At 40.1% G+C, this 26,894-nt stretch overlaps 1 protein-coding gene across 7 annotated transcripts in view; it reads left to right on the top strand.

Annotated features, from left to right (window-relative positions):
• Positions 1 to 26,894, top strand: part of CAMK2D (calcium/calmodulin dependent protein kinase II delta) — a 160,541-nt gene that overhangs the window by 66,286 nt on the left and 67,361 nt on the right. For all 7 annotated transcript variants that reach the window (XM_065686246.1, XM_065686256.1, XM_065686264.1 and 4 more), the window contains one exon: positions 1,553 to 1,612. In XM_065686246.1, the coding sequence (XP_065542318.1) occupies positions 1,553 to 1,612 (60 nt within the window). The remainder of the gene's footprint in view (positions 1 to 1,552; positions 1,613 to 26,894) is intronic.

Genomic DNA, 26,894 nt, shown 5'->3' with positions numbered 1-26,894 from the left:
AACAGTTACCATAATAGATCTGTATGAGTTACATTACAAAACGAGGTAATTTCTTCATTCTTGCTGTCATATTTTGATGTCTAATATTCTTTTGTAGATTAAAATTCTTGTATTCCTTAAATACTGGTTATTCCACTCAAAGCTTACTGTGCAGACTACTGTTTTTATCTGGTGGAAGGGCAGTTAAGAATTTCCCCTTTTAGTTGTTAGGTTAATTAAGAGTGCAGAGATTGATACCACAACCCAAATTACCTGTGTGATGTTTTAAGTATGAGTCCTTATGAAGCACTGGTTATTACAATATCTTTGAATATTAAATTAGAGTCAGTTAAAAGCAAAAGAGCCTCATCTCCAAGAACATTTTACAGTTTATTTATCTTCTAATTTTGAGAAGTTATTTTAGCTAATATTATAAGATTGAATCTGTGGTGCTTTTCTGCCTCCTGACAAAAGCTTTATTCTTAGGAGCCATTGAAATTAGGCTGCAGAAAGTGAGGATATATGCAGTGGAAGTCTGTTGAAGTTACAGGATTACACGAGGCAGTAGCTGGCTATTTTTATCATCTCCAAATGGCATATTTTGTTGCCAACTCACCTCTGTGTGTTTCATACCGCCTAACACTAGACATTTTAACATACCTGAAGACTTTCAGGTATTTCCAGGATACATAATTTATGAATCCCTTGAAAACTCTCATGTGTATTATGTAAAACAAGTACTATATTACTTAATGTTAACCAAAATGCAGTAGTGCTATAAATGGTAGTGTTTGGAGCAAATACACAAGTGTGTAACATGGGAAAAAAAAAATCACAAATAGCTTAAGTAAACTGGAGCTTGATGCAGGTGGTATTCCATCTCCAGAAGTCTCATTAGGGCTGTGTGGTGTACAGGTTCAGACCTAAAGCCTGCTCTCTACCCAAAGGTTAAAAAAACCTCACATGGCCAGAAGAGGCACCAACAGATGGTACATCAGGACCTACATGTGCAGGGTATCTTCATGTTAATGAATAATCATTCTGAGACAATGATGAGCCCTGCTGGGAAAATAATAACTACTGGTCATTAGTTACGCAGTTGCTGTAGCATTCTGTGGCAGTGGGAGGAGGGCTGGCACTTGTCAGGTCAGCTGCCTCATGTTGAACTGTATACCTGGTGCACAAGGTATCATTAAAGCAGTTAGCAGGTAGGATTCAGGCAATGCAAGAGGTGCTGGTTGTCCTTATTTTGATTCATGTTGTAATGTGATTTATTGCCTTATAATTACAGGTTGTGGTGTGCCTATTTCCTGTCCTCTCCAGTAAATTGGCAGCTTTCTAATGGAAATGCCTGTGGTAGTCCATCAAAGCGGTTGGATGCCACAGCCTAATTCAATATTACAAGTGGTTTGAATGTTAAATCTTAATGGATCTAAATAAAGGATGTATTTGTTAAAGTTCACACGAAACAATGTTGTTTGGTTGAGGTTTTTTTGTGCTTCTGAGAAGCAAATAAATTGAACTATGTAAATCTTCATACTAAAAGCAGCTCTTTTGCTTTCCTTTGTTGCAGATCATCAGAAACTGGAAAGAGAAGCTAGAATCTGTCGCCTCTTGAAGCATCCCAATATTGGTAGGAACATTTAATTGCTTTATACAATAGATACCAGTTTAGAAAACTGAGGGAAAATGCAAAATAACAAATACAAATAAACAGCTCAGAGAAGTCAAGTGGAAATATCTCTAGGCAAGACTAGATACTATTCCTTTATATGGTGGTGCTCCTGTCTAATTCTGCTATGGGATGTAATATCCCAGAAGATCATCTAAAGCAGCATGTACTGTTCTCGTCTTCTTTGAGCTATTGCTCTGCCATCAATGAGCTGTCTATGCCAGGTGTTTGGGACATTTTTGAGCAGTGTGTAGGAGGAGCTATTTGCGGAACTGCTCATGACTTTTTGAGACCTGCAGAAGAATTTCCTCTAACAACATATGTTGCAAATTGAGACAGACCAGTGTCGACACAGTTAGTGTTGTTTTTACTGAGATGCTTATTTTATCCTGGTTTATTTTGTGTTTGAGATTCTGTTCTTCTATAGAAAAGAGAGGTAGATGCAAAAAAAGTCTCCTCTTTTTATTTCCAGAACTATATGTTTTCTACTCAAGCTTTCATGGAAAGTTTTCCTTGTTTTAGAGACAGTAGAAACAGGGAAGTACCTGGATCTTTAAGGAGTTGTATCTGGGTTTTTCTGACACTGAATTATAGTGCCAAGGGTATCTTTCATAAGAATATTTCCTGTACCTGAGACTTTTTGGAAGGGTAGGATTTTTCTGCTCATCTTCTTCCTCTGTCCCCATGCATGTTCTTAAAAGTTGTTAGAAAAAGTAGAAATCTCACCGAGTGTTTTAAATAAACAAAAAGCACTTGGTAACTTTCTTGCTTTTCCTTCTGGTTACTTTTACTCCTTTTCATTTTCAACTAACAAATATTGGTCTTTGTGACATTTTTAGATTAATATAATTGTGTCATGCCTGGGAAAGAAGCAGCTCCTTCCACTTCATAATAACCATAAATTGAAAAAAAATGTACCACAATTCAAAATGAAATGTCCACTCTCTGAAAAAGCTCTCTGATGCAATCTCAAAAGCATAGAGGTTTCACATACGAATTTGGCTAAAGAGGTACTTGTATCTGTGTTATTTTATCCCAACCAAAATGTTTGCATTGTAAAGTAATGCAAGACAAGGGAATGTACAGCTTGTTGAGGGGAGGAGGTGCAGATCTTCTGCAGGTATGGAAAGCAGTGTTTACACATACGGTGATAACCTGACTCTAGAATCATTTACCTGTACCTTGCTGTAACTAGAGTATATTTATGAGTTTGAGCAAGCCAGGGAAGACACATTAAAAAATCATAATAAATTGTTGAAGTGGAAGAGCTGAAGTGACAAAAGAACTCAGTTGAAGCAAATACCTAAATTAATTTCATGAGATCACGTTTGTTGAGTTGCTTGAACCAATATGAGTATGTAGTCCAGCTCCTCTGTGATAGGCCAGCTATTCTATGTAGAGTGTTTGTGTTTGTGAATGTATGGCTTGAAATGCAAGCAGACAGTGACAGTTTTGGTAACAGCCAGGTAGGGATCTGTAAATCAGCACAAATTCCATGCATCGCTACCTGCACCAAGGTACACAGTTCAGTCAAAGGACTACATACAAATTGCTCTTATCTTGTTTCAGAAAAGATGCTCTGTTCTAGATCTGTCTGAGTGATTTTCATGACTTGGAATAAATATGACAAGAGTTTGGCAGCAGGCATTATATTCTTTCGTCGTTCTGTTTCTCCTGTCAGCTGTTCTGCCAGCCCTGTCCTGTGTGTCTGACCGAAAACAACCTCATCCAATTAGAGTGGTTACAGTAGTTCCTTGTCTGCATAATTGGTTGAGTGATGGCCACTTTGTATCGGCTTTCTCTCTTGGAGAGAGGTCATAACTGTGCTCTGAAGAAGAGGGACATGTAACTGCTGTATACAGTAATTATTTCAGGCCTCTGAAGTCCTCTGTCACATAGCTGCTGGGCTGAAGAGGTTCATGTTTCCATGCTGAGCTGGGTGTTCAGCCTCCAACGCAGTGGGCGCCTACCCTCTCCCTTGCCCTAGGCTGCAGCCCAACCCTGGCAGTGGTTTGCTTTCACCCCTTCTCGTGGAGCCATGCCCTCAGCTAGCTGAATGTTGACCCTAAAATAATTCTAAATGCACACTGTCTGTACCCCACTGATTTCTTGTTCTTGGGTCTATATCACATCTCTTTTTAAAATAGTCATCTCTAGTGAGTAATAATAGTGTATCACAGCACAAAGCACTAAGAGTGAAAAAGGAAGTGTACCTGGGTTTACCAGTAGCCATTTTGCTCCTTCTTAGTAACTGGTGCAAGCTCTGTGTTTTGATTTCCAGCCTGGGAAGAGAGCTGATAACACCGATTGTTTTTAATTGTTGTTAAGTAATGTTTATTCTGGCGAAGGACTTTGTGAGTCTCATGCTCTGCCAGAGAGGAGGGGAGACCGGGAGGAAGCAGAGACAGGACACCTGACCTAAGCTAGCCAAAGAGGCTATACCATACCACAGTACATCATGCCCAGGGAGATAACAGAGAGTTACCCGGAAGGGCTAGGACTGCAAGGTTGGATGAGGTATCAGACAGTGCTTGGCTGGGGGGAGTGGGGCGAGTTATTGGTCGGCTGGTGTTGAGGTGTTGTGTTCTCTTCCCTTGTTATTTCCCTTATTGGTGGTAGCAGTAGTGATTTGTGTTATACCTTAGTTACTAAACTGTTCTTATCTCAACCCGTGGGAGTTGCATTCTTTTTGATTCTCCTCTCCGTCCCTCTGGGAGCGGGGGGGGGGGGGGGGGAGTGAGTGAATGAGCTTTGTGGTCGGGTTTAAACCACGACAGTTTTTTTTGGCACCCAATGTGGGGCACGAAGGGTTGAGATAACAACAGATCTGACCGGATTAATAGCCACTTGTCACAATGCTGATTTATTGGCTCTCAAAGCTGTTCCTCTTGATGTCACAGTTTCAGAACTCTGTACATTACATACAGCCGGTATTTGCTGTGTTGGTGTTTTTCAAGTGTGGGGCTTGGGCTAAGGTTTTTGTCTCATTGTACTTTATGATAATGACTTGTAATACAATAGAATCATTGATCATGAAACTGATCAGTCTTATGTTCCCAGTGTTGTCACCACCTTTATACTTTGGGAGGTATATAATAAAGGTGCTTAGCAATTACACATCTTTTTTCGCCTTCTCGTGTGGTCAACCTGTGAAGGAGACATTCTTTTACCCTCCCAGCCCCCCTCCCAGCCCATTTACAGCATCATTTGAGAGTTTTGTAGTTCTTGAATGGCCTTTTAATACTGTTGAGACCTGTTTGCAGTAGTGATTTGTGTTATACCTTAGTTACTAAAGGGTTCTTATCTCAACCCATGGGAGTTGCATTCTTTTCGATTCTCCTCTCCGTCCCTCCGGGAGCAGGGAGAGGGCAAGAAAATGGGGGAGTGAGTGAATGAGCTTTGTGGTTGGGTTTAAACCACGACACATCCTTATGGCAGGGCGGGAGATTTCTGAAGTTAGAATTCAGTAATCCTTTCCCTTTCAAGCTTATTCCTCCTAGGTGGCTGGAGTAAATCTCCCTTCTAAAAGTCCAGAGGAGTCAGTTTCAGGGTAACTTTATTTCTAATGTAATACAGAAATAATAGTACTCTCTTTCAGAGTGTTGTGCAGTCTCTTTGGTTAATTATTTCTCAGGTCTTAAGACTACCTTATACTTCAGGGTGGAAAAACCCCTCTTTAGTTACCTTCGTTATACTTTCCCTCCAGTCAGAGTAATACAGCAAATCTGAGGTGAATCACTTTTTTACATTTCAGCCTGTGAGGAAACACACTATAGTTTTCATATGAGCAAGTTGTTTTTTTCTTTAAAGAAGTGGAGCTTTAAAGAAAATAATATAAACCACTGCTAGAACCAAAGCTTACTTTCCAATTATCTTTCCAGAGAAAAACTTCTATAGATCATGGCTTTTGTATTTCTAAGGTAGGTGCCCAATTAATACCTAACTAGGAAAATACTTAGTATTTAGTTACTTCATCAGGATGAGACAGAATACAGGACATACCTATTTTAGCATCCCAACAATACAGTTTCTATATCCATTTCATATCTGACTTGATGGTGGTTTTATTTAATGAGTGCCATTATGCAGTTAGGAAATCTGAGGATGACATTTACAAAAGGCTTTAGATTTTAGTCTGTTTTCATATGCACTAAACTTCAGAAGTTATTCTATGTTGCCAGTCTTAAAATTGGATATGAGTGTTTTAATGGTTTTTTTCTTCATGTAGAATTTGAACAAAAGATCTGGAAAAGCACAGCAGATTGGGGGGAAACAGAAGACTAAATCAGAATGCTTTCTTTCTGAAGGAAAAGATGCCAAGATGCTGAAACGCAGAGGGGAAATGCCATTCTCAGATGCATGGAAGTAATGGTCAGAAAGAGGAAAATAGTATTTGTTTTTCATCTGCCAACAGCTGTCACTTGTAGAGTGCTGTGCTGAGCTTTCACATCCACATGGCAATAATCATGATCTAGGTAAAGGGGGTGATTTGAGAAGGTCTACCAAGGTGACCAGTAAACGTTATTCATCATGAAAAAGGCAAAAAGCAACATGAGTATAGTGATGAAGTTAAACACAGGATTTAAAGTTTTGGCAATGAAAGAATGAGAATAATTTACAGATATGATGCTTTCTGACTTGAAGTGTGGAATTGTATTTATTTTTTCTTTTTAAGCTTTATACTAAGAACTGACTCATGCTGAAGGTATATAATACTCCTGGTATTCAGAATTAAGTACAGGCCATTATTTTTTAAAGCATGAGTATTGTTGAAGAAAGACTGAAAGGCTGTGATTCTGTTTCTGTGGTACTTAGGAAGCTGGACAGTCCTTACTGGTTATGTTTAAATCTAAAATACAAGCATCATGGAAATCTTCCTGGAAGAAGATGTTTTCAATTTATGTACAAGTAGAGCTCCAGGATATTTCTGAAGGCTGAATATCTCTGTCCAGACACTGCTTTGCATATAACTAACTCAGTTTTTAGCATTTCTTTATTTTATTCATTTTTTAATTGAAGAAATCCATTATTTCTTCTTCTCTATCCAGTTATGTAGTCAAAATGCCTAATGAATGCTGTAGGAAAAATGCTTAAAAGGAAAGTGTGTTAGAAATAGTATTTCCTGTTCTCCTTTTTCAGATCTCCATTTCTCACTGAAATAATGTGTATCAGAAAGTTTGCTTAAAAAATACAGGACTCCCTCATCCTTTTCACCCGCAATTATTCCTTAACAATACTCACTGCTTATGTTGTGATTTCTGCCTCTCCTCACCTTAGTTCATCTTACCAAAGTAATAGTAGTAGAAAGTGAGTTCTGCAGAATTTTGTGTGAGAATTATGCAGAATCCATTAGCGGAGCTTTCAGTCCTTTGGCAATACTGGTGTTTTCTCTTTTTCCAGCATTTCTTGAGTAATCTGGACAACTTCTTCTGTTATAATGTGGTAGGAAATTTCTAGGCAAGCATAGCTCCAGTTCCTGCACTAGCAGAGCTCCAACAGCTTGTGCTGGGCTGCAGTACTTTGTACATCAGTATAAAGGCAAATTTGTAGGGAAAATAATCATCTCTTCACCAAGAAATCCACTGTCATTGTCCCATTTTCTGGACTTTATCTTCTGTTGGTAAACTTGGATTTCTCAGTCCTCTTTTAACATTAGGTAAGTTGTCTTTTAGCATTCTGATTTCTAGTCTAACAATCTATATATATTTCTGATGGTGTAATGTTGTTGTACCATCTTACTACTTTTGATGGTGATTTAGAGTCTGCTTTGGTAATTTTGGTTTATGTGGTCCCAGTAGGTGATAAAAACTGCATTAGCCTGATGGTGCAGTTGTGACCCAGTCTGAAAAACTGCTGATTCAAACCTGGTAAAAATGTGGTGGTTTGCCAGGTTGAGCTTGTTCTTGCAGGGGTTTTGCTAAGTTTGAGTAGTGTTTTTCTAAATCAGAATTACACTGTCTCTCTGTAGCTGCTGGAATGGCTTCTGCTGTTTTTACATTGACACTTGTCAAAAACTATACACAGCAAAATGGTATGTGCAGCGTAGTAAAATCAGGTAAACCAGAATGGTCTGGTTTTCACGTGGCAGTGCTAACATATCTGGCTTCATTACAGCACATAGTTCCCTGCCTGCTGCTACCTCCTTCCTTTGTTTTAAAATGGTTTATAAGATATGGCAAGCAGACAGGATCCATTAACTACATCAGGTTCAAGTCTGACTGTGATCAATCTTCATCCCTTCCCAAAAGGCCTCAGATTTTACTGACATGTGGCAGCCCTTCAGGTGATAAATGAAGTCCTTTTGGCAACAGGACAGGTTGTCCCTGAACGGCTTTTTAAGTCAGGATATTTCGAGGTAAAGTAGGACTCTCAAGCAGAAATGGTGTCATGTCAGCTATAATAGGCTTGAGCCAGTTGCGTGTGGATCAGCTTGTGTGGCTTCAGTGAGGTGGAGCTGTGGCATTGCCAACTAGCATGAGCTGCCATGCTTTGGAAGGCAGCGAAGTCTTTCTTCCAAGAAGAACTATAGCGGACCAGCATATGGGAGTATGGAGCAGCATCTTACCAAGGAAGAGTGGCTTTGCAGCAGGTCAGGAGGCAGGCTAGATGCAGGATGGTCTGGGACACCAGAAAACAAGACAGATCACTAAACTGATTTCATAAATGTATTGGTTTCTCTTTGCAGTCTGCTCTGGTTTCTGTACTTTGAGCTGGGAATTTCTCCTAAATTGCTGAGGAAATTGATGTCACCCAGACTTGGCGCTGCTCGTCATCAAACTCTTCATGCCTGTGTTCAGCTTGCTTATTCAGGAGCATAGTCCTTTGTGTGAAGGAGAGGAGGACAAGGCTGCATTTTGGGGTTTTCTCATCTCTCCCCACAAAGCATGAGCATAGAAGTTGTTAAATCCTTCGTGTGGGGGAAAAATAATAAATTCCATACTGTCTTGTCCTTTTTGGACAGAGGGTAATTAAAGATATGTGGGTTTTCTTTGTCCTTCATATTTTATATTCACCAAGTTTGTGCATAGGATGTCACATAAATTTACAAAAATCTAAAGAGAAATGCTATTAATATACAGTAAATGTGGATTTACTAAATTCTGAATTGCATTTTACTTACTGTGGCGAAGTTGGGAGTAGCTTGGCTGACATTAGTTAAGTTGGTGTATAAACCAGACATGGAATAAAAATCGGGCCTGTTCATGTTTAGTCGATCTAGTTCTTTAACACAATATTTTTTTCTGAGCTTAATGTCAGGTTTCACACTTTACATCAAAAACGTATTAATACAGACTTAAAAGTTAATAGTGCCGATCTTTCCTGATGCAGTGGAAATCAAACAAATCCTTCACTGTATAAGTTTATGATCAATAAACATGGTCCTCAGAAATATATTATCTATGCATATAAATATATAGAGAGAGCTTATGTATATATATATTTAAAATATTCATGCACTTTACCCCAGAGGAACAGGAAGTCTGTGGGACTGATCCATGTAGAAGATCTCACTTCCTTTAATTAGTTTTATTGCTTAGATGATCTGATGATTTCAACAATTTTGAATCTCATCCATTCTGTTGAATTAATCAGATTTGTAATTTGCATGATGAATAAGGTGAACCATAGTCCTCGAGAGAATTAAAACTTCAAGAAACCAAATAAATCAGTGATATAACATGATTTTGTACTTAATGTAAAAGCCAGTTTAGTTAGTATTATGAAATAATAGATTCAGTGTTTAAACTCAGCTGTGGGTACAGCATGTAGCTGAACAGTGAAGTGCAACAACAGAATACAGAAGCTATTTTTGTAGTAGCTATTTGTGAAATTAAATGTACTGTAACAAGACTGAACCAGGCAAGAATACACACGAAGGCCATCATGGGTTTTGCTGCAACTGGCTTTTCTGAAGTCTTTCTCATTCTCAGCAGTTGTTGTTACTATATGCATTTGATTTCTTTTAACTGGTGAAGTTGTGAGCAGCTGGTTGATGTTTAGATGAAAAGACTGAAATTTTTCACTTCCAATGTTTCAAAGATTTGGTGGGGTAGAGCTTTATGTAGAGCTGTTGGTGGCCCTAACAGTGAGCTATCAATAAAACCACAGCTGTTGAAAGACTGCAAGTTGTTCAGTGAGAACCAGTGTGTCAGTAATTTTCAATGTGTGACATAGGAAACGTCAGATAATGCGGTCTGTTGGAATGTGAAAACACAGAAGTATGAAGGCAGCTTTATTAGGTGTTAAGGCTTTTTTGTTTCAGTTACAGCATAATCCCTTTATTCTGGTAAGAGTGGCATGGAATCTTTAGGCTTTCCTCTTCTGGGTTACTGTGTTTTCAATCTTTAGGCTTTCCTCTTCTGGGTTACTGTGTTACTGCCTTTTAGTAGAGATGATACCACTCTTTGCCACACTTGGTTAATTCTCTTTCCTTTCAACGGAGGACAGGATTATTCTAGCTCAAGTGAAACACTGCTGGTTGTAATATCCCCAATAACTGTAGCAACATCCATAATATACCAAGGAAATGAGGTTTCACTCAGGTTTGACACAAATTTTATAATTTTTTGCCTCAGAAGCTATATGCGTAATTTGCACCGAAATAGGAAACGAAAAAGCACGACTCAAGTATGAACCAGACTTTGAAGGTTTTTCCTTGAGTGCTTATGGCTAGGTTTATATACGTTTTACTTTTCTTAAACGCTTGAATATTCTTTTCATAGTGTATCCAAATTCTTCTAAACATTTTATCTTTCCATAAAGTCACTGGTGCTTGTGTAGCCAGTCATTTTAAATATAAAACAGAGTAATCCACAGAAATGGAGCAAGTTTACCAAGCAGCCTAAATTTGCCCATTTGGAGTATTTGGCATCCTGCCTGCTAAGCAAGGAGGGAGGCTGGGGGCAGGAATCAGCACACACCTGCTTCTGTAAGAGGTCTCTCCAAGGAGAGCTGACTCCCATCCTTACCCATCCTCTCTGCTGTCTTGAATTCAGCTCCCTCTGATGTGCAGAAAAGGGTAAACTTGGTGATGAGGACAGAGAGAAGGAAAGGAGAATAGGTGGCACAACTGGTGGGCAGGAAGAAACGCCTGAGTGAGGGTTTGGGGGAAAGGTAGGGATCTGAGCAGGCAGCAGTAAGAGGCGAAATGAAGGTCTCCTGACTTTGGACCATGGATCATGTTTTGACGTAAGTGATCATAAATCAGGAGCGGCACTTTGGGAGCATGCTGTGGAGCTTAGAAATGTCTACAAACCCAGAATGCTCATTAGGAGAGATGATATTCAAGGATACTCCCATCTGTACAAATACGTTCACTTACATACCCTGCCTCCTGAAAAAGAGGCATTATAAATCATGGAATCATGTGGGTTGGAAGGGGCCTGTGAAGGTTATCCAGTCCCAACCCCCTGCTCAAGCCATATCCAGTAAAATTAGGTTACTCAGGGCCTGTTGTGCTAAGTTTGGACAATCTCCAGGGAAGGAGGTTGCACAGCCACCTGGAGCCCTGCTGCATTGTGTCCACCTTCGTGTCAACATAAATGAATTAATAAATAAATAGATGTGTCTTTTTGCCTAGCTGGGATTTTCCATACTCCAGCAAGTGTCTGTTGCCTCTTACTTTGCCATCTGCACCCTGCAGGGGACTGTCCCTGTCATGTCAACAGCCTCCCTGCTGGCAGCTGATGGCAGGAGGGAAACATGTTCCCTTATTACAGCCACCTGTAGCCTCTTGGGCATTGTGGTGGCTGTCTACTGGAGAGAACCTGAGAGAAAGGATAGCTAGCAACAAATTAAGCTGTCCTAGTAAGTACTTAGACTGGGCTATAATAAATATTTAATATCACTGGTTACTTCAGGTGCACAAAATAGGATGTAATTCAGGGTATGGTCTGGTTTTCTGCTCATAATTTTAGATCTGAGCATTGCACTAGTCAGCTCTTAGGATGCTTCCCTGGGCAGTATGCTGCAGAAGAAAATACTTAAGGGCAAAGAGCCAGGTGTTTGCAATGTTTTGTTCTCTAAAATTTTTTCTGCTGATCAGCAAACTGGATACTGGAAGGAAAAGTGGGTGTTCATGAATACAACCACATCCCTGTTAGAGTGGTTTTGTTCATTTCTTCAAAATACATCCACTTGCATGTTTAAATATTGTGACATAAATTCTTAGTGAAAGTGTAATTTAACTGAAAGCTGTAAGCAGGGCCTGGTGCTTGGAATGCAGTGTTTAATTGGTTGCAAGCTGTGCATTTGGAAGTATATTTTATAGACTGAACTTGTCTGTTATCATCTCACGTGCAGAAATCCCTTTCCTCTTGCTTTTTGCATTTCATATGCATCTTCTGCATTTCTACCAATGTAATCCCATTCAGTAAGAGATTTTATAAAATCTCTGATGTTATATATTGAGAACATGGAAAATCTGATTTATTACTAAAAATGTAAAATTTCACATGATAGATAATGAACAAAACACAGTGAAACTGTACCACTGTGACACCAGGAAGCTGGCTGAACATCAGTCCATGGCTCATCTCTCTTTAGCAACACAGACCCAGGGTGTGTTTTATGTCTACGCGAATGCACCTTATGAGAAGTGGCAGTATCCAGATCATGTTCTGGAGATGTTGGGAAAGAGGAAAATATGTAATAAAGCTTCTTTCCTTGCTCACATTCTGGTAACTGTGGTGATCAAATGATGACTGCAGCTGCCTGCTAGAGACTGCTGGACAGTGCACATCACAGACATCACCACACGCTGAAGAACTTCTTTTCTACCTTTGTGTTTCCCTAAGAGGAGTTCTAAACTACTTAGCACAACAAAATGATTTTTCAGTAGCTGCAGTCTCTCCTCATCAGGAGTCAGGGTTGCAGGCTTAGCCTGGCGTGTCCATAGCACTGCTGGGGTGTTGCCCTTCACTTCATGGCTTGTGCCAGCCTGACCAGTCTTCCCCTCATGCTCAAAGGTGGGGGGACAGAATCACAGGTTGACAGTCACCCCTCTTAACTGTTCAGTCTTGTAGCATTTCAGGTGTCCTTTAGGGTTTTCCTTGCTCCTTCAAATGTTTGCCTTTAAAAAGTCATATTTCTTTTATCACAATGTGAAGCTGTTTTGTTGCTCCACTCCTGAAAGCATGTGTTAAAGCTATGGCAATACCAAAGGGTGCTAGCTGGGCTGGTCTCATGGCTTTTCATGTGCTGCAGTCTAGCACAGAGGGAATGTTGTTACCCTGCAAATACCACTAACCTCCTTCACTGGTAATGGATTATACCTTGTAATTGATCAGTTCAGTATGGTTTTTACAGATTTCTGCACTGAAGACTCTTTCACTCCTCCAGAAGTGCAGATGCAGGATTCTTTCCGGTTGATAGCGGTTTAATGATACCTCTCTCCTCCCAGTCGCCTTCCAAATTTGGAAGTTCTTTTTTTAGTGGCTTCAACAGAGTGTTAGTATTCTCATGGACTGCTCATGGAAATGTGCTTCTAATTTTAGTTTGTCCTCTAGATGTCTGTCTCGTTTAAATACATCCAACCCCTCATTATGGCCACTCTAGGCCAAGCATGGCACTCTGCTTCTGGTATTTGTTTATTGAAGATGTTCTGGTATTGTAATAAAATCCACAGCTTCTGTTCTTATTCTGCATAGCAGCAGCTAGCACTCATGTATCAGCAATTGTATCATCCAAATAATGCTTTTTAATTAATATATTTGTGCATTTATGTACCAGGTGTCCTTGAGAGTTACTTAATTGTATTCCATCCATGTAAACTTAATCTAATATTGATGGTGTTAATGCTAGCATGATGTTAAATTTGGCTATGCAGTCTTGCTGCATTGATGATCTAAAGGCATAATTGCAGCTGAATGGTTTGGAGCTCTCTTCTGTAGGATACGTATTTTGGGAGTTGGGGGATGTGCTAAATAAGAGGAATATTCCAAGAGGTGTTTCAACTGCAACTAATAGTCTGGTTTTGTGACTAGAGACTGGCTTCCAGCTCTGTTGCAGTTTCTCTTACATCCAAGTTTATGTGAGTATTCACTGAGCTAATTACAATCTTACAAATGGTCCCGTGGGACAGGACAAGCTCTCTAATTTGCATTTATTGTGAGACTGTGATTAAAAGACAATGGCAGTTTCTCATCATAAACCTCAAGTTTGTTATCTATTAAGTTAATATGCATTCTCTGCTTTCTGTAAAACAAACCCTTTCAGTTTTGTGGTATCACCATTCACTTGTAAACTTGCCTCTAATGAAAATTATAGTATCATAGTATCATAGTAATTTATAGTTGTCTTCAGTTAAAGGTAACATGACTTACTATGTTAGTTGGTTGGTAGACAGGGAAGCCACATTCACTCAGAAAATAATACAGGTGGTTTTGAGCCCAGCCCAGTGGATAGAGATGGAGTGGATTACTGTGGAAACACCCTGTCTTGGTATAGTACTTGGAATCTCTCAGTTTTGTACTCTTTTAAGTCACTGATATACTACTTATGTTGTCTTGATTAATTATAGAAGCATATGGTTATCTAGGTTACAGCAAATTTTAGTTCCCTCCGTTTGATGGTGTATGCATGGCTGCAGCATCATACACACAGGTAGAAATGAGACCAATTACATAAACTTAGTTTTTTTCTTTTTTTTCAGACTTGTGTTGGCTATTAGAAACAGGCTTTGTATCTTCACTGTAACCTGTGGCTTAGTGCAAAGATGCCTAGGCTTGCTTTTTGGTTTGCTCTTGTCAAAAAGCAGCTTAAATGTTGATTCAATTAAACTAATAGAGATGTACACACCATCTTGCTGAAAGTCAGTTTGGATATCTCTACACCATGTACCCATCTGCACTAAAGGCATGCCCTAGGAAGCATGCTCTAAGTACAAATGGAAGTATTTATCTGCAATTGCTGTGCGCTAACTCATGTCCTTCTAGGAGAAGGGGAAGTAGCAGCAGAAATCCTTCTGCAAAGTCAATAATATTTGGCAACATCTCGAACTCTTCAGTGTAAGGCTAGAAAGCCTCCCTTTCTGAGCTGCTGGCTCTGTGGGAAGCTCTACCTTGGCTCCTTGGTCAGAGGAGGCAAGCATTTCCACCTACAGTAGCCTGTTGCTGTTCTGTGCACTAGCACAGCACAGTGCTCAGTTAAAATGAGATAAATGAATGGTATAGTTTTAGTTTGATATTTAGCAAGGATGCATGAGCCTGTTTGCTCCCTGACTACATATGCTCACGGAGTTTTCACTGCATAGTGACCAGTATATTGTCATGCTAAACTAATCAGGTCGTAATAAGCCCCATGGAATCGCTCTTTTCACAATAGTTATGGCTTCCTCAGGAAACAAATAGAAAAACTTACAAGGAAGTAATAGATTCATTTCCCAAAATATCAAATGTGAAACAATAATAGGGCAAAAGATGTTTCCTTTTACCTTGATTCACTTGTAATGTATTAATTCACATTTTGTGAATGAAAAGGTCATCATATAGAAATGTTCAGACAGGCTTCAGCATCTATAAAGAAAAAGGCTGAGGGGGTCATTAAGAACAGCCAACATGGTTTTACCAAGGGGAAGTCATGTTTGACAAGCCTTATAGCCTTCTATGAGGAAGTAACTAGGTGGATGGATGATGGTAGAACAGTAGGTGTAGTTTTTCTTGATTTCAGTAGGGCATTTGATACTGTCTCCCACAGCATCCTCATAGATAAGCTAAGGAAGTTTGGGCTTGATGATCAGGTAGTGAGGTGGATCAAGAGCTGGTTGAAGGGAAGAAGGCAGAGAGTTGTGGTCAATGGGGCAGAATCTAGCTGGAGGTCTGTGACTAGTGGAGTCCCTCAGGGGTCGGTGCTGGGACCAGTGCTGTTTAATATTTTCATCAACGACCTGGATGAGGGAACTGAGTGCACCATCAGCAAGTTCGCTGATGACACAAAACTGGGAGGAGTGGCTGACACACCAGAAGGCTGTTTTGCCATTCAGCGAGACCTGGACAGGCTGGAGAGTTGGGCAGGGAGAAACTTGATGAAATTCAACAAGGGCAAGTGTAGAGTCTTGCATCTGGGGAAGAACAACCCCATGTACCAGTACAGGTTGGGGGGTGACCTGCTGGAAAGTAGTGAAGGGGAAAGGGACCAAAGGAGGATGACCATGAGCCAGCAATGTGCCCTTGTGGCCAAAAAGGCCAATGGCATCCTAGGGTGTATTAGAAAGGGTGTGGTTAGTAGGTCAAGAGAGGTTCTCCTCCCCCTCTATTCTGCCTTGGTGAGGCCAAAAGGACCTTAAGATCATTTGGTTCCAGCCCCCCTGCCAGGGGAAGGGATGCCTCACGCTAGACCATGTTGCCAAGCCTCTGTCCAACCTGGCCTTGAACAACTTCGCAAGATGGAAAATTGCAGCACATGTAATATATTTGTCAGACTGTAGCTCTGGTTCTTCAACCCTCCTGCATTTCCACAGTGTTACAAAGTAGAGGTAATATAATGATATAATAATAAAGTAGAGGTAATATAATGATAATGAAAGATAATCGTGGAGAGAATAACTTCATGCTCTAGTTATCTCCAGCTGACAGAATGACCTGTTTGAAAATATTGAAAGACAAAAAAAAAATGGCTGTGTATGTAAATACTACATTTACATTTACACCTGCTCTAGGTGGCAGGGGGGTTGGACTAGGTGATTTACAAAGGTCCCTTTCAACCATGTCGATTCTGTGATTTTCAGTATTGCCCTTGGTTAAATCATTAGTTCAGGTTAATTACAAATATTCGTTGTTAGGATAGTTATATAGGAGTGGTCACTCAGTTCAGATTGCATACAAGAATTGGATTATTGCTCAGTTACTAAAAAAAGAAATCACCATCTGACATTAATATCAGTAAAGATCATCTTTTATCTCTTCTTACTCCTATGAGCTATCACAGTTTTAATCAACTTTCAAATGCAGATTGTTTATTAAATTACCTTGAATACACAGTCATCTGCTTTGGTTTTACTTGATGGTCTTTACTTTGATAAACTAATAAATAAGCTTGTAAACATGAAAAAATTAAAAAAAAAGCTAAAAGTTTTATGAAATTTAGCTGTAGTAATTGCTGCTACCTAGTGAAAGAATTTGTCCTGAGTTTTCTGAAGGCGATTGTTACTGGAAGTCCCTTAGGTACAGCGCTAATTGCTTTGAAAATATTACCAACCATGCTTGATACGTGCCTTGCTCCTTTAGGAGTGGTTCTGGTAGAATACGTGACATTTCGTTTATTTTCTGTGGTGCTTCTTGAGTCATGCCATAGGATTATGTCCCTGCCCATGGCAGGGGGTTGGAACTAGATGATCTTAAGGTCCTTTCCAACCCTAACTATTTATGATTCTATTCTGTGATTACAGTTTTCTGCTTTCTTTTTTGTTGAAAATAGTTAAAGTAGAGTGTTCTTGTAAGCTGATGCCTTTAAATACCTTGGGGCCTCCTCCTGATGAAAAGGGAGCATTTAAAAATAAACATACTGGTCTAAGTGGGCATTATAGAAATTATTTAGTTTTCTGTGTTTAATGTGTTTTGAGAGAGGAAAGATGAGAAGGGAGGTGGTGTCCTGCCCAATGATTACAACCCCCAAACATCCAATTAAAAGGGACATAGCCTAATTTTGACAATTGGGTGATTCTTTCTGAGGTTTTCTTTTCTTGTGATGCATCCAGAGTCTAAATGAAAGCTTTCTTCCACCACATTTACAGTTCGTAAAAGTATCTGTCAAAACCATACAGAAGTGTATCTTTCCAGGAGGGACTGAGAGACTCTTTTGCTTCTCTAAGTAGGATGTTAGACTATGTGCACTGAGGAGATTTCATTCAATTTTCATTTGATCTGTTTTATTACTTCAGTTTCTTGCATTGCTAAAATTCTGTATGTCACTTCATAATGAATCGTGGCAGGCAGTGAGTTGCCCAACCATTGTGGCAATCACTGGTCTATAAAAAAGACTGTGAGGGTGATGTGGCGCTGGTACAGGTTGTCCAGAGAAGCTGTGGCTGCTCCATCCCTTGCAGTATTTAAGGTCAAGTTAGACAGAGCCTTGAGTGACCGTCTCTGCCCATAGGTGGGGGTTGGAACTGGATGATCTTAAGGTCCTTTCCAACCCAAACCATTCTTGGATTCTAAGACTTGTTTTAATAGGAGAACTAGGCCCTTCTTTTAGAAAAATTAAGTAACTTACTTTTCCTTTGTGCATGTATGCTGCATGGTTTTCTGAACCTGATAAGTTTAATTAATGTAGTATCTCTTGTTATAGTTTGTCCTTTTATTAGTTAACACTCCATGAAATTCTTGTGTAGACTGTCATTATTCCTCTCCTTACATGTTCTGATGAATGCTAAAATGGTTAAAAACCATGAGTGCTTAAAGCATCAACACTGGCAGCTGAGATGTTGGTTTGCTTTTAGCAAAAATTTGTGTCAGACTTTCTTTTAATCCATGCAGCTATCCTCATAAGGCTTAATCTGATGCTATTGGTAAGGCTTGTTGTTGTGTTCCAAAAAAACCTTGTTAAATTTACAAATTCAAGGCTTTACCTGCAAAGAGGAATTAGCTTAACCTCAAATGCAGGATTTCTAGTAAATGACACAACCGTATATTCGATAAAAACATGAAGATACAGCTGTACATTTCAGTACTCTGGTTTTCAAACAACTATATAAAATCTTGCTGTATTCATACATGAATAATTAAAGGTGTGTAACTCTAGCTGTTGGTTTTAACTGCAAGGGTATAGTTTATGATTGCACAGTACTCCTCTGTGCCTTTTTGCACACCTAAATGCACACATGCCTGTGTTGTGGCACAATGAAAAGCAACAAAATTTGTTTGCCAATGATAGGAAGCTGGGGGCAGTGACTGATAGACCTAAACTGTGCTGCCATTCAGCAAGACCTCAGTAGGCTGGAGAATTGGGCAGTGAGAAACCTAATGAGGTTCAACAAGGACAACTGTAGAGTACTGTACCTGGGAAGGAAGAACCCCAAGTACCAGCACAGGTTGGGGCTGACCCTACTAGAGAGCAGCTCAGCTGAGAAGGACCTGGGAAGATTTGTAGATGATAAGTTGACTAGGAGCCGGCCCTTGCCTAGGCTCCCCAGGAGGGACAAGTGTATCCTGGGAGGAGTGTGGCAGCAGGTTGAGGGAGGTGATCCTCCCCTTCTACTGGCCCTAGTGATGCCACATCTGGATCCAGTTATGCGCTTCTCACACAAGACAGACAAGGAGCTGCTGGAGAGGGTCCAGTGGAGGCCACAGGGGACCATCAGGGGTTTGGAACATCTTTCTTATGAGGAGAGATTGAGGGAACTGGGCCTGCTTAGTCTAGAGAAGACTGAGGGGGATCTCATAATGAGTATAAATACCTCAAGAGATCTCTTTTGAGATATTTGTGTGTGTTAATGGTGCCAGACAATTTTCAGTGGTGCTCCGCAACAGAACAAGGAGCAATGGTCATAAACTAAACCTCAAGAAATTTCACCTCAGTATGAGGGAGAACTTCTTTACATTGAGGGTGGCAGCGCTCTGGAACAGGATGCCCAGGGGGGTTGTGGAGTCCCCCTCTCTGGAGACATTCCAAAACCTCCTGGACAGGTTCCTGTGTAACCTGCTCTGGGTGGCCCTGCCTTGGCAGGGAGTTAGATTGGATTATCTCCAGAGGTCCCTTCAAGCCCTAATGATTCTGAGGTAAAAACCTGTTGGTTAAAGAAAAAACGTTATTACAGCTACTCTCCCTGGAGTCTAGTTATAGAGAATTATAAGATTTGGAATACCTGTTTACATTTTTCTTGGTTTTCAATTAGTTAATTTTATTTGGGATGCTCTGTTTTTAGCAGCTAGATTTCTGATGTTAGGCTAAATTGGTTTCCATCTTTTAAGTTTCATTTGTTTTCATGTAGTGCCTGAAGCCTGCACAGAACCTAGATCTGGAGATCTGTCTGTGCTTGCACATCACTGTAAAGCTGCTTTAGGTTTATTTTGGGTGCTTAGTAGCTCAGTGAGTCTCCTCTTATCACAGAATGTACTTTTGCTAAAGCATTCTTCCTTTTTCCTCTCTCCCTGTCATTTCTCACAAGTATTGGTGACCTGTTTAAACTGTCCATCCTGATCCAGCTGGAATGTAGCTCAAGTCTCATCATGACAAAAGAGTTGGTAATCTGAGGCCATCTGCTTTGACATCAGTATCTGAATTTACTTAGTCTCACTTCAAAAGCTGGTCTTTCATCTACTTTGGGAAATACTTTTTTATTTATTTATTTATATTCCATGTAGCAAGAACATTTAACCAAAGGTAACAGTTTGACAGTCCAACTTCTGAGCACGCGTTAGGCTTGAGTGGGTTTAGTGAAGGCAGTGAATGTGACCGTTACTAGCATTTAATCAGAATACAGAAGTTTTTTGAGTGAGAGCCCTGATGGGGACAGTTTTGGTCACTAAAGAGTATTTTTAGAATATATGGCATTTTCTTCATACTAGTTAAGATTTACTGTTACAGTGCCTTGGGGACTCATGCAGTCTTTCCAGATAGTAAGCTGCCTAATTATTTTTCCTGTCATTTTTCATTATGCCAATACAGATGCAGATTAATAGGATTTTTTTCTCAAGCTGTTGACCCTAAGTAACCATGAATTTGCACTGTAATAAAAAGTTGTTTCTTTTGAATGCATTTGGAAGCTATACAGGTTTGATTCACTGTTGGTGAACATAGACCTTTTAATAGCATACACAGCACTGCTGCCTTGCATGAAGTCATTGAATAATAGTATTGCAGTATACCCCTTGTGTTTTTAACAGTGTGTGTAGGGGATTCTTTTGTTAGATAGGCAAAATCATAGAATCATAGAATGGTTTGGGTTGGAAAGGACCTTAAAGATCATCTAGAACCAACCCCCTAGACCAGGTTGGTCACAGCCCTGGCCAGCCTGGCCTTGAGCACTGCCAGGAATGGGGAATCCACAACTTCTGTGGGCAACCTGTGCCAGTGTCTCACCACCCTCATAGTAAAGAGGAGCATAGGGCACACCAGACAGATCCCACAATGGCATCTGCTGCCCTTAACTCACTCCGCCAAAATGTTACAATGTTTAATGTATTTCAGAAATCAGCTGCCTGGGAGTATTGCTACTGTACTCATCTTACCAGATTAGTGTCTAAATATTTCAAATTGTTAGGTAATGGCTTTTATTAACATTTCCAAAGTTCCTTCTACTGTAACTGAGAAGCTTTATTACAGAGGGCCCCAGGCTGTCATGGTCTCAGTGTAATAGTATTGTATATGAGGAAGAGTAAACATGAGGAGCAATCTCATCTTTAACTGCACTGCCTAATGAGCTCCTGACGTGAGCAGGGGGGAAAGAACACATCATCCATGTCAAGAGCCAAGTGCTGCTTTTGTGACTTGAGCATCCCTCATCTGTGGCTCAGAGGACTTCTGCTCCACACAGCTGCCTGCTCTGCTTCACAACATACAGGGGTTATGTCTGCATGGTCTCTTCCGGGGGGATACATCAGCTTTCAGCTATCTTAGACACTGGACACGGGTCTGTTACTAGTGGCAGAGATTCACTGCCAAGTGCCTGTATTGAGCCAGCTTTCTTACTAGGTATGGCTGATATTTATATTGGGTTGTTTTTAAAGAATTATCTAAACTGCACAAAAGAGTAGGAGCAGTAGCCCCAGTAGTAACTACAGCAGAGACTTTAAGCAGGGTTGTTTCGTATTGAGTTTGATGTCTGGAAGCTATAGTTGTGACCATGTTATGCATCACTGGCTTAAGGAGTGGTTGCTCAGCAGAGATTGTTTATACCATGCATCAAAAGAGAGGAAGTAGTGACAGTCATAGAAAAATATGGAGCACTGCGGTATAGAGAATGAAGTTACAGTGAAAGTGGTTTTGGTTTTTTTTGAGGGAAGATGCCTCAGTGCAAAGAGCAGCACTCCTAAGCAATGGTTCATAAGCTTTTGCATCCACAGTTCTGCTCCCATATGCAGTTTTGTGTTTATCATGTTTAGCTTAGGGTCCCAAGCATATTTAGCTGGGGAGCTAGACTAAAAGCTATAGGATGGATTTTGACTTTGTTTTCCGTTCTTGGCACTGCTGTAGTGACTTCTGCCCTGGCATCCATATGAGCTTCTGAGGAAGTTCTCACAATAGCTTTGTTTCCTTCGCCTCATCACCTTGCTTTATTTAGCAGAACAGGGAAGATGACAAAGTGTGACTTTGCAGGAAGATCTGAGTCCTAGCAGTGCTAAGCCACTGCAGGTCTTCCACTTCGCAGCGAAGCAGTTTTGCTGAGCATGAGGCATTCTTTGTCAGAGACCAGAGAGCAGAAAATGCTGAGAGGCAAATGTCTAAAATGTAAATTAGGTAGCTGAAGGATTACCAAAACCCCTATCTGACTGTATCTTCTCAGTGACTGAGGTTGTTTCAGTTTTATTTTACCTCCTTATTTGCAAATACACAGCTTATCCTATGCATAGTGGCAGGCAGATAACAATTCATAGAAACCTCTGGATTAAATTAAGTCATCCCATTAAGTTCCTTCCATTAGTAATTAAGCTAATTTTTCAAAGTTGCTTTTATTTTTCTTACAGAGTGATCAAATAAGTTCTGCATAAATACTTTAATGCACTTTGGGAAGAAGCCAGCATGGAGGGAAAGCACATCTGTCCCTTTCTCACTCTTCTTGCAGGAAGGCAGGAACTTGAAGAAGTAGTTTGCATATTTCAGCAAATACAACATACACTTTTGAGACTTTCTAACCCCTTTCAAACCTTTACTACTGACAAATGACCCCTGTAACTTCTAACAGTGCAGGAATTCAAGACATTGAGCTTCATAGTTATAGGATTCATGCTTCTAGCAGTCCATAGATCTTAATCTTTAGCACTTCAGAGGAAAAATTAGTGTCTTTAACTACATTACCATTAACTACAGTTATCCCTTTCCATGCTCTATTAATAAGCATAATGAATGGGATTGCATGGAAAGAATCTTCCCTAAAGAGCAGTGCTGTGGCAGTTTTGACACCTCCATGCACATTTGTGCAGCTGCCATACTGGCAGCTATACCAACTGGCTATACCTGCTGTCTGAAGATCAGCCTTCTCAAATGTGTTGTGTTTGTAACCTGAACTAATTCAGATACCAAATGAGCAAAATTATCACTTCATCAATTTCACAAAACCAAATATTTTAGGCAATAATTTTAGATATGGGTAGGTATCTTTATCTGAAGGATTTTTTAGCTGACTTTATCAGCTGTATGACTTGTCTTCGTACCTGAACCAATTTGTTTTTCGTTGGAGTTGATTATTTTTAAATTTCTCTTTAAGGCAGAAATTGAGAAAGAAGATAATAAGGTTGCTTGATCATTATATCAATGTTTTTTTCTGTAGATCAAACACAAAATACTGTAGCTCAGCACAAAAAGCCAAATAAAGGAGACGATTGGAGCTTGCCCACACTAATACCTAAATAAAAGCCCAATAAAGCTAATAGGAGTTCTCCCTTAAATTATTATGACTGTCACAGTGTGGTGACTGGAAAGTATTTCAGATTAAAATCAGTGCAGAAGCCAAAGGGATATTCCTGATCTTTTCTGGCCTTACAGTATTATTCCGAAAGCAAGAGCTGTGTGCTCCCTAGATTCTGGTCAGGTATTTCAAGTGGTTTGTTGAAGGTCAACAACTTTGTTGTCAAAGGTTGTTAAATACCTTCTCTGTAAGCCACTGGAGGAGAACAACCATACTGCTACAGCAGGCAGGAGGGAAGAAATTATTACTCTTGGGTCCTTTCCACTATATAATGTGTTTGTTCATGACCGCACTCATAACTCTAGTTAATAACGATTAGGTCTAACTGTAATCTTTTCAAAATAGATAAATGGCACTGTTTCTCCTGGTGAATGCTTTTTGTGTCTGGAAGAATAGGAATTGCAGCATGGGTTTCTTGGGAAAGAATGGGAATTGCAGATGGGAGTTCTTATACTGGATGAATAATCTTTGTAATTGCTGCCTTTGGGTTTGTCGTGCCTGAATCCTGCCTGATGCATGTGTGTGAAAATCTAGATAGGATTGCAGTGAATACATGAATTTTTTTTTTCTTTTTTAAGTGAATCACCTCTTAAACTTTGTGAATAGCTTCTCAAATTGTCATCAAGACATCCATTCCCTTTCCTAGTGAAAAGCTGAGCTGCAGGCAGAATACAGTACCAAAGATTGGTCCATGCTGGACTTGCCGCTGTGCTATTGTGCACCCTGTATTCTGGATTGTCCATCTGTCTTATCTTCATCACAGATTCTTCTTTCCCCATGCTTATTAGGGATTTTCACCCAGCAGGCTTATTGGCATGACACTGTATCTAAACTGACCGAAGAAGCCAACATAAGCACTTGCCAAAAGGCAGTTTTGATCTTCCCTGGCTGCCTCAGTCTGTTTTCCCTTTCAGATGCAATCAGGGGCATGTGATCCTGATTCAGAGGATTCATCCCATCTCATGTCTATGATTCAGACATTTGGGAGGAAAGAAAAAAATGAATGCTATCCTTGAAGAAGGTAACTCCATGTCAGACTAGAGTTTGGCTAGTAAGGAATTTGCCTCACCAGGCTGAGAAAAAAACATAATAATTAATAAAACAAAGGTTGTGTGCAGAAGCAAAGGAGAACAAAAGACTTTATTCTCTACTTCCCATCAGCAGGCAATGGGTGGCCACTTCCTGGGAAGCAGGGCTCTGGAAGATAAACATCATGAATAACAAATGCCCCCCCTTCCTTCTCCTTTCTCTTAGCTTTTGTTGCTGAGCAGACCTCATATGGTCTGGAATATCCCTTTGGTCATTTTGGGGCATCTGTCCTGGCTGTGTCCCCATCACAGATCTTGCTCACCCTCAGCCTCCTGGTGAGGGGGAATGTTGGAAAGACAGCTTTGATGCTGTTGAGCGCTCCTCAGCAGCAGCCAAAGCACTGGTGTGTTACCCACACCTTTCCAGCTACCAGTACACAGCACAGCATTGTGAGGGCTGCTCTGCGGAAAACTAGCTCCATCTCAGCCAGACCCAATACACAGGCATTTGTCATATGCCTCCAACCAAGACAAAACTTGTACTCTTGGCTCTAGTTTTGATATGCTGTGTGTGTGGTGCTGGACAGTAGACATGATTATTTTTTTGGTTTTAGAAAAAGAAAGCGGGTTTGTACTGCCTTGAACCAAAGGTAATGCAGTGCAGCTTGTTCTTCTCCCATGACTTTGTTGCTTCAGGGACACAGTTCTACAACTGCCTTAATGACTGTAGGTTCGCGTTGACTTCATTCTTACCTAGGAGAATACTTTCTCATGAATGCATGTTAGAAGGTCATTCTGTGTTTACAAACATAGTGGTAATTAACACAGTCCTTTGCTTCAGCTGGCTGACAGCAAATCCATGCGGGAGCAGGAGGAAGAGTGAACCAGGAAAACTGAATATGTGTATGCATATAGGCTGCTGACTGTTTTGCAGCCAAGCTCAAGCCAAGACTGTCTGCTTTTAATACTACAGTAATACTTTAAAGATGGATTTATTTGCTAAATTGTAGGGTTTGATACTTTGTTTCAAGTCACTAAAGATTTAAAAAATCAGGGTGGTTTTACATGCTTCAGAGCTCCTTGAAAGCAGTTGGCAGCAAATAATCTGCCTCACCAGAAGTTATTTGGTAGTTCTCAATATCTGTACATGATACAGGAAATTGAATATGAAGGCTTCTGTCTGAATAGGATGCTGTTAGCAAACAGTGAGGAGAGAGGAATGCAGCTTTGAATAAAAAACATGTTCACAGAAAAAACATCCTTTGAGTTCTTATAAATCTATTTCAGGAACAGGCAGTTTCTATCAAAAGGTATAATTTGCTATGTATGAAAATCTTTAAAAGTTTTAAACTTTGTTGGAGAGAGATATGCAAAGCGGGCTAGCTGCACTCCAGAGTTTACTGGTTTATGTTATGTTGCATCTCTGTGACACACCCAAGGCTTTGTACTAAATCCCATTCCTGAGAAGAATCTTTGATGCTACTGTGCCAAGTGTTGTGCTCAAAAGCCCAGAGTTTTACAGGCTTGTTCTGAGCTAGAATTTTCAGGATACTGTTCTAGACTAGTACTTGGTGTCTCATCTGATATTTTGTTTAAGGAGCAGACATTTGGGGTATTGAAATCTCAACTCAACGCAAGCAGAAAGAAAGTTGATTCTGGGTTTTGGAGTTATTTTTTATTGGCAGCAGTGTATTACCTTGGTCTTTTATGCTCAAGGCTTCCACTTCATAAAAACTTAAGACAAATATAGGCTATAGAGCCAGCCAAAACCACAAATGCTCAGTGAGACCTACTTGGCTTTGCTGAATCATCACAAGCTCTGGGCAGTGAGTCAGCCAAGAGCTGCTTTTCTCTTCAGTATTGTGTAAACACAAGATGTTTCCCTGGGCTAAATATTATTAAGTAAAAAAGTCATGTTTATTTGATCTTTTTTTTCTTTTTCTGTCTTGTGTTGTAGAAAAAATTATTAATACATAAAGCTACCGTCTGGGGCCTCTGAAAATCTGAAAATCCTTTTCTTTTACGTTTTTATCAGCTCAGTCCTGAACATGAAGCAGCTCAGGATATCCTGATTATTTTATTTGGTTCTATAAGTGATAATGTTTTGGATCAAACTGCTGACAAGTCTTCATTTATTGTAGGGAAATTAGTTTTGGAAATTGCTGTTTCATTTAAAGTAAGAAGAAAAAAACATAGGACTTAATTCACAGTTCTACCACAATGTGATTTGAACCCTTAAAATTCAAAGTGAAGGTTCTGCAGCTGACTTCTGCGTTTTCAGGGAAAACTTGGGTATGGATACATTGGTGTATGTAAGCATCGCGTGAGGTTTTAATCATTAGGATACTTTATGTTTGTTGGCTGTGACAAGCACTGGAAAAGTTAATGACTGTTTTCTAGGCATCGCATCCTTTTGCTTCTGGCAAGTCCTTTCATGCATCTTACATCTTTCCAGAAATGGCTCTTCATGGGGATTATAACGGGAGGTAGTTACCTCGCTGAGCTGTCAGACCCACAAGCACTTGCTCAGTTGCTCTTTCTGCCCACCCCTGCTGCCTGCAGGTCTGGGTAAGCACCTGCAGCTGGGCAGGGAGTAGTCCAAGTCCTTTTGCTTTAGGTTTTCAGCTCTAGTGGTGGCTGCCACTGTGGAAAT

This window comes from Lathamus discolor, chromosome 1, assembly GCF_037157495.1.
Source record: "Lathamus discolor isolate bLatDis1 chromosome 1, bLatDis1.hap1, whole genome shotgun sequence".
NCBI classification, from domain to species: Eukaryota; Metazoa; Chordata; class Aves; order Psittaciformes; family Psittacidae; genus Lathamus; species Lathamus discolor.
Note: the sequence above shows the minus strand (reverse complement) of the source record. Positions and strands in the feature narration are given on the sequence as shown.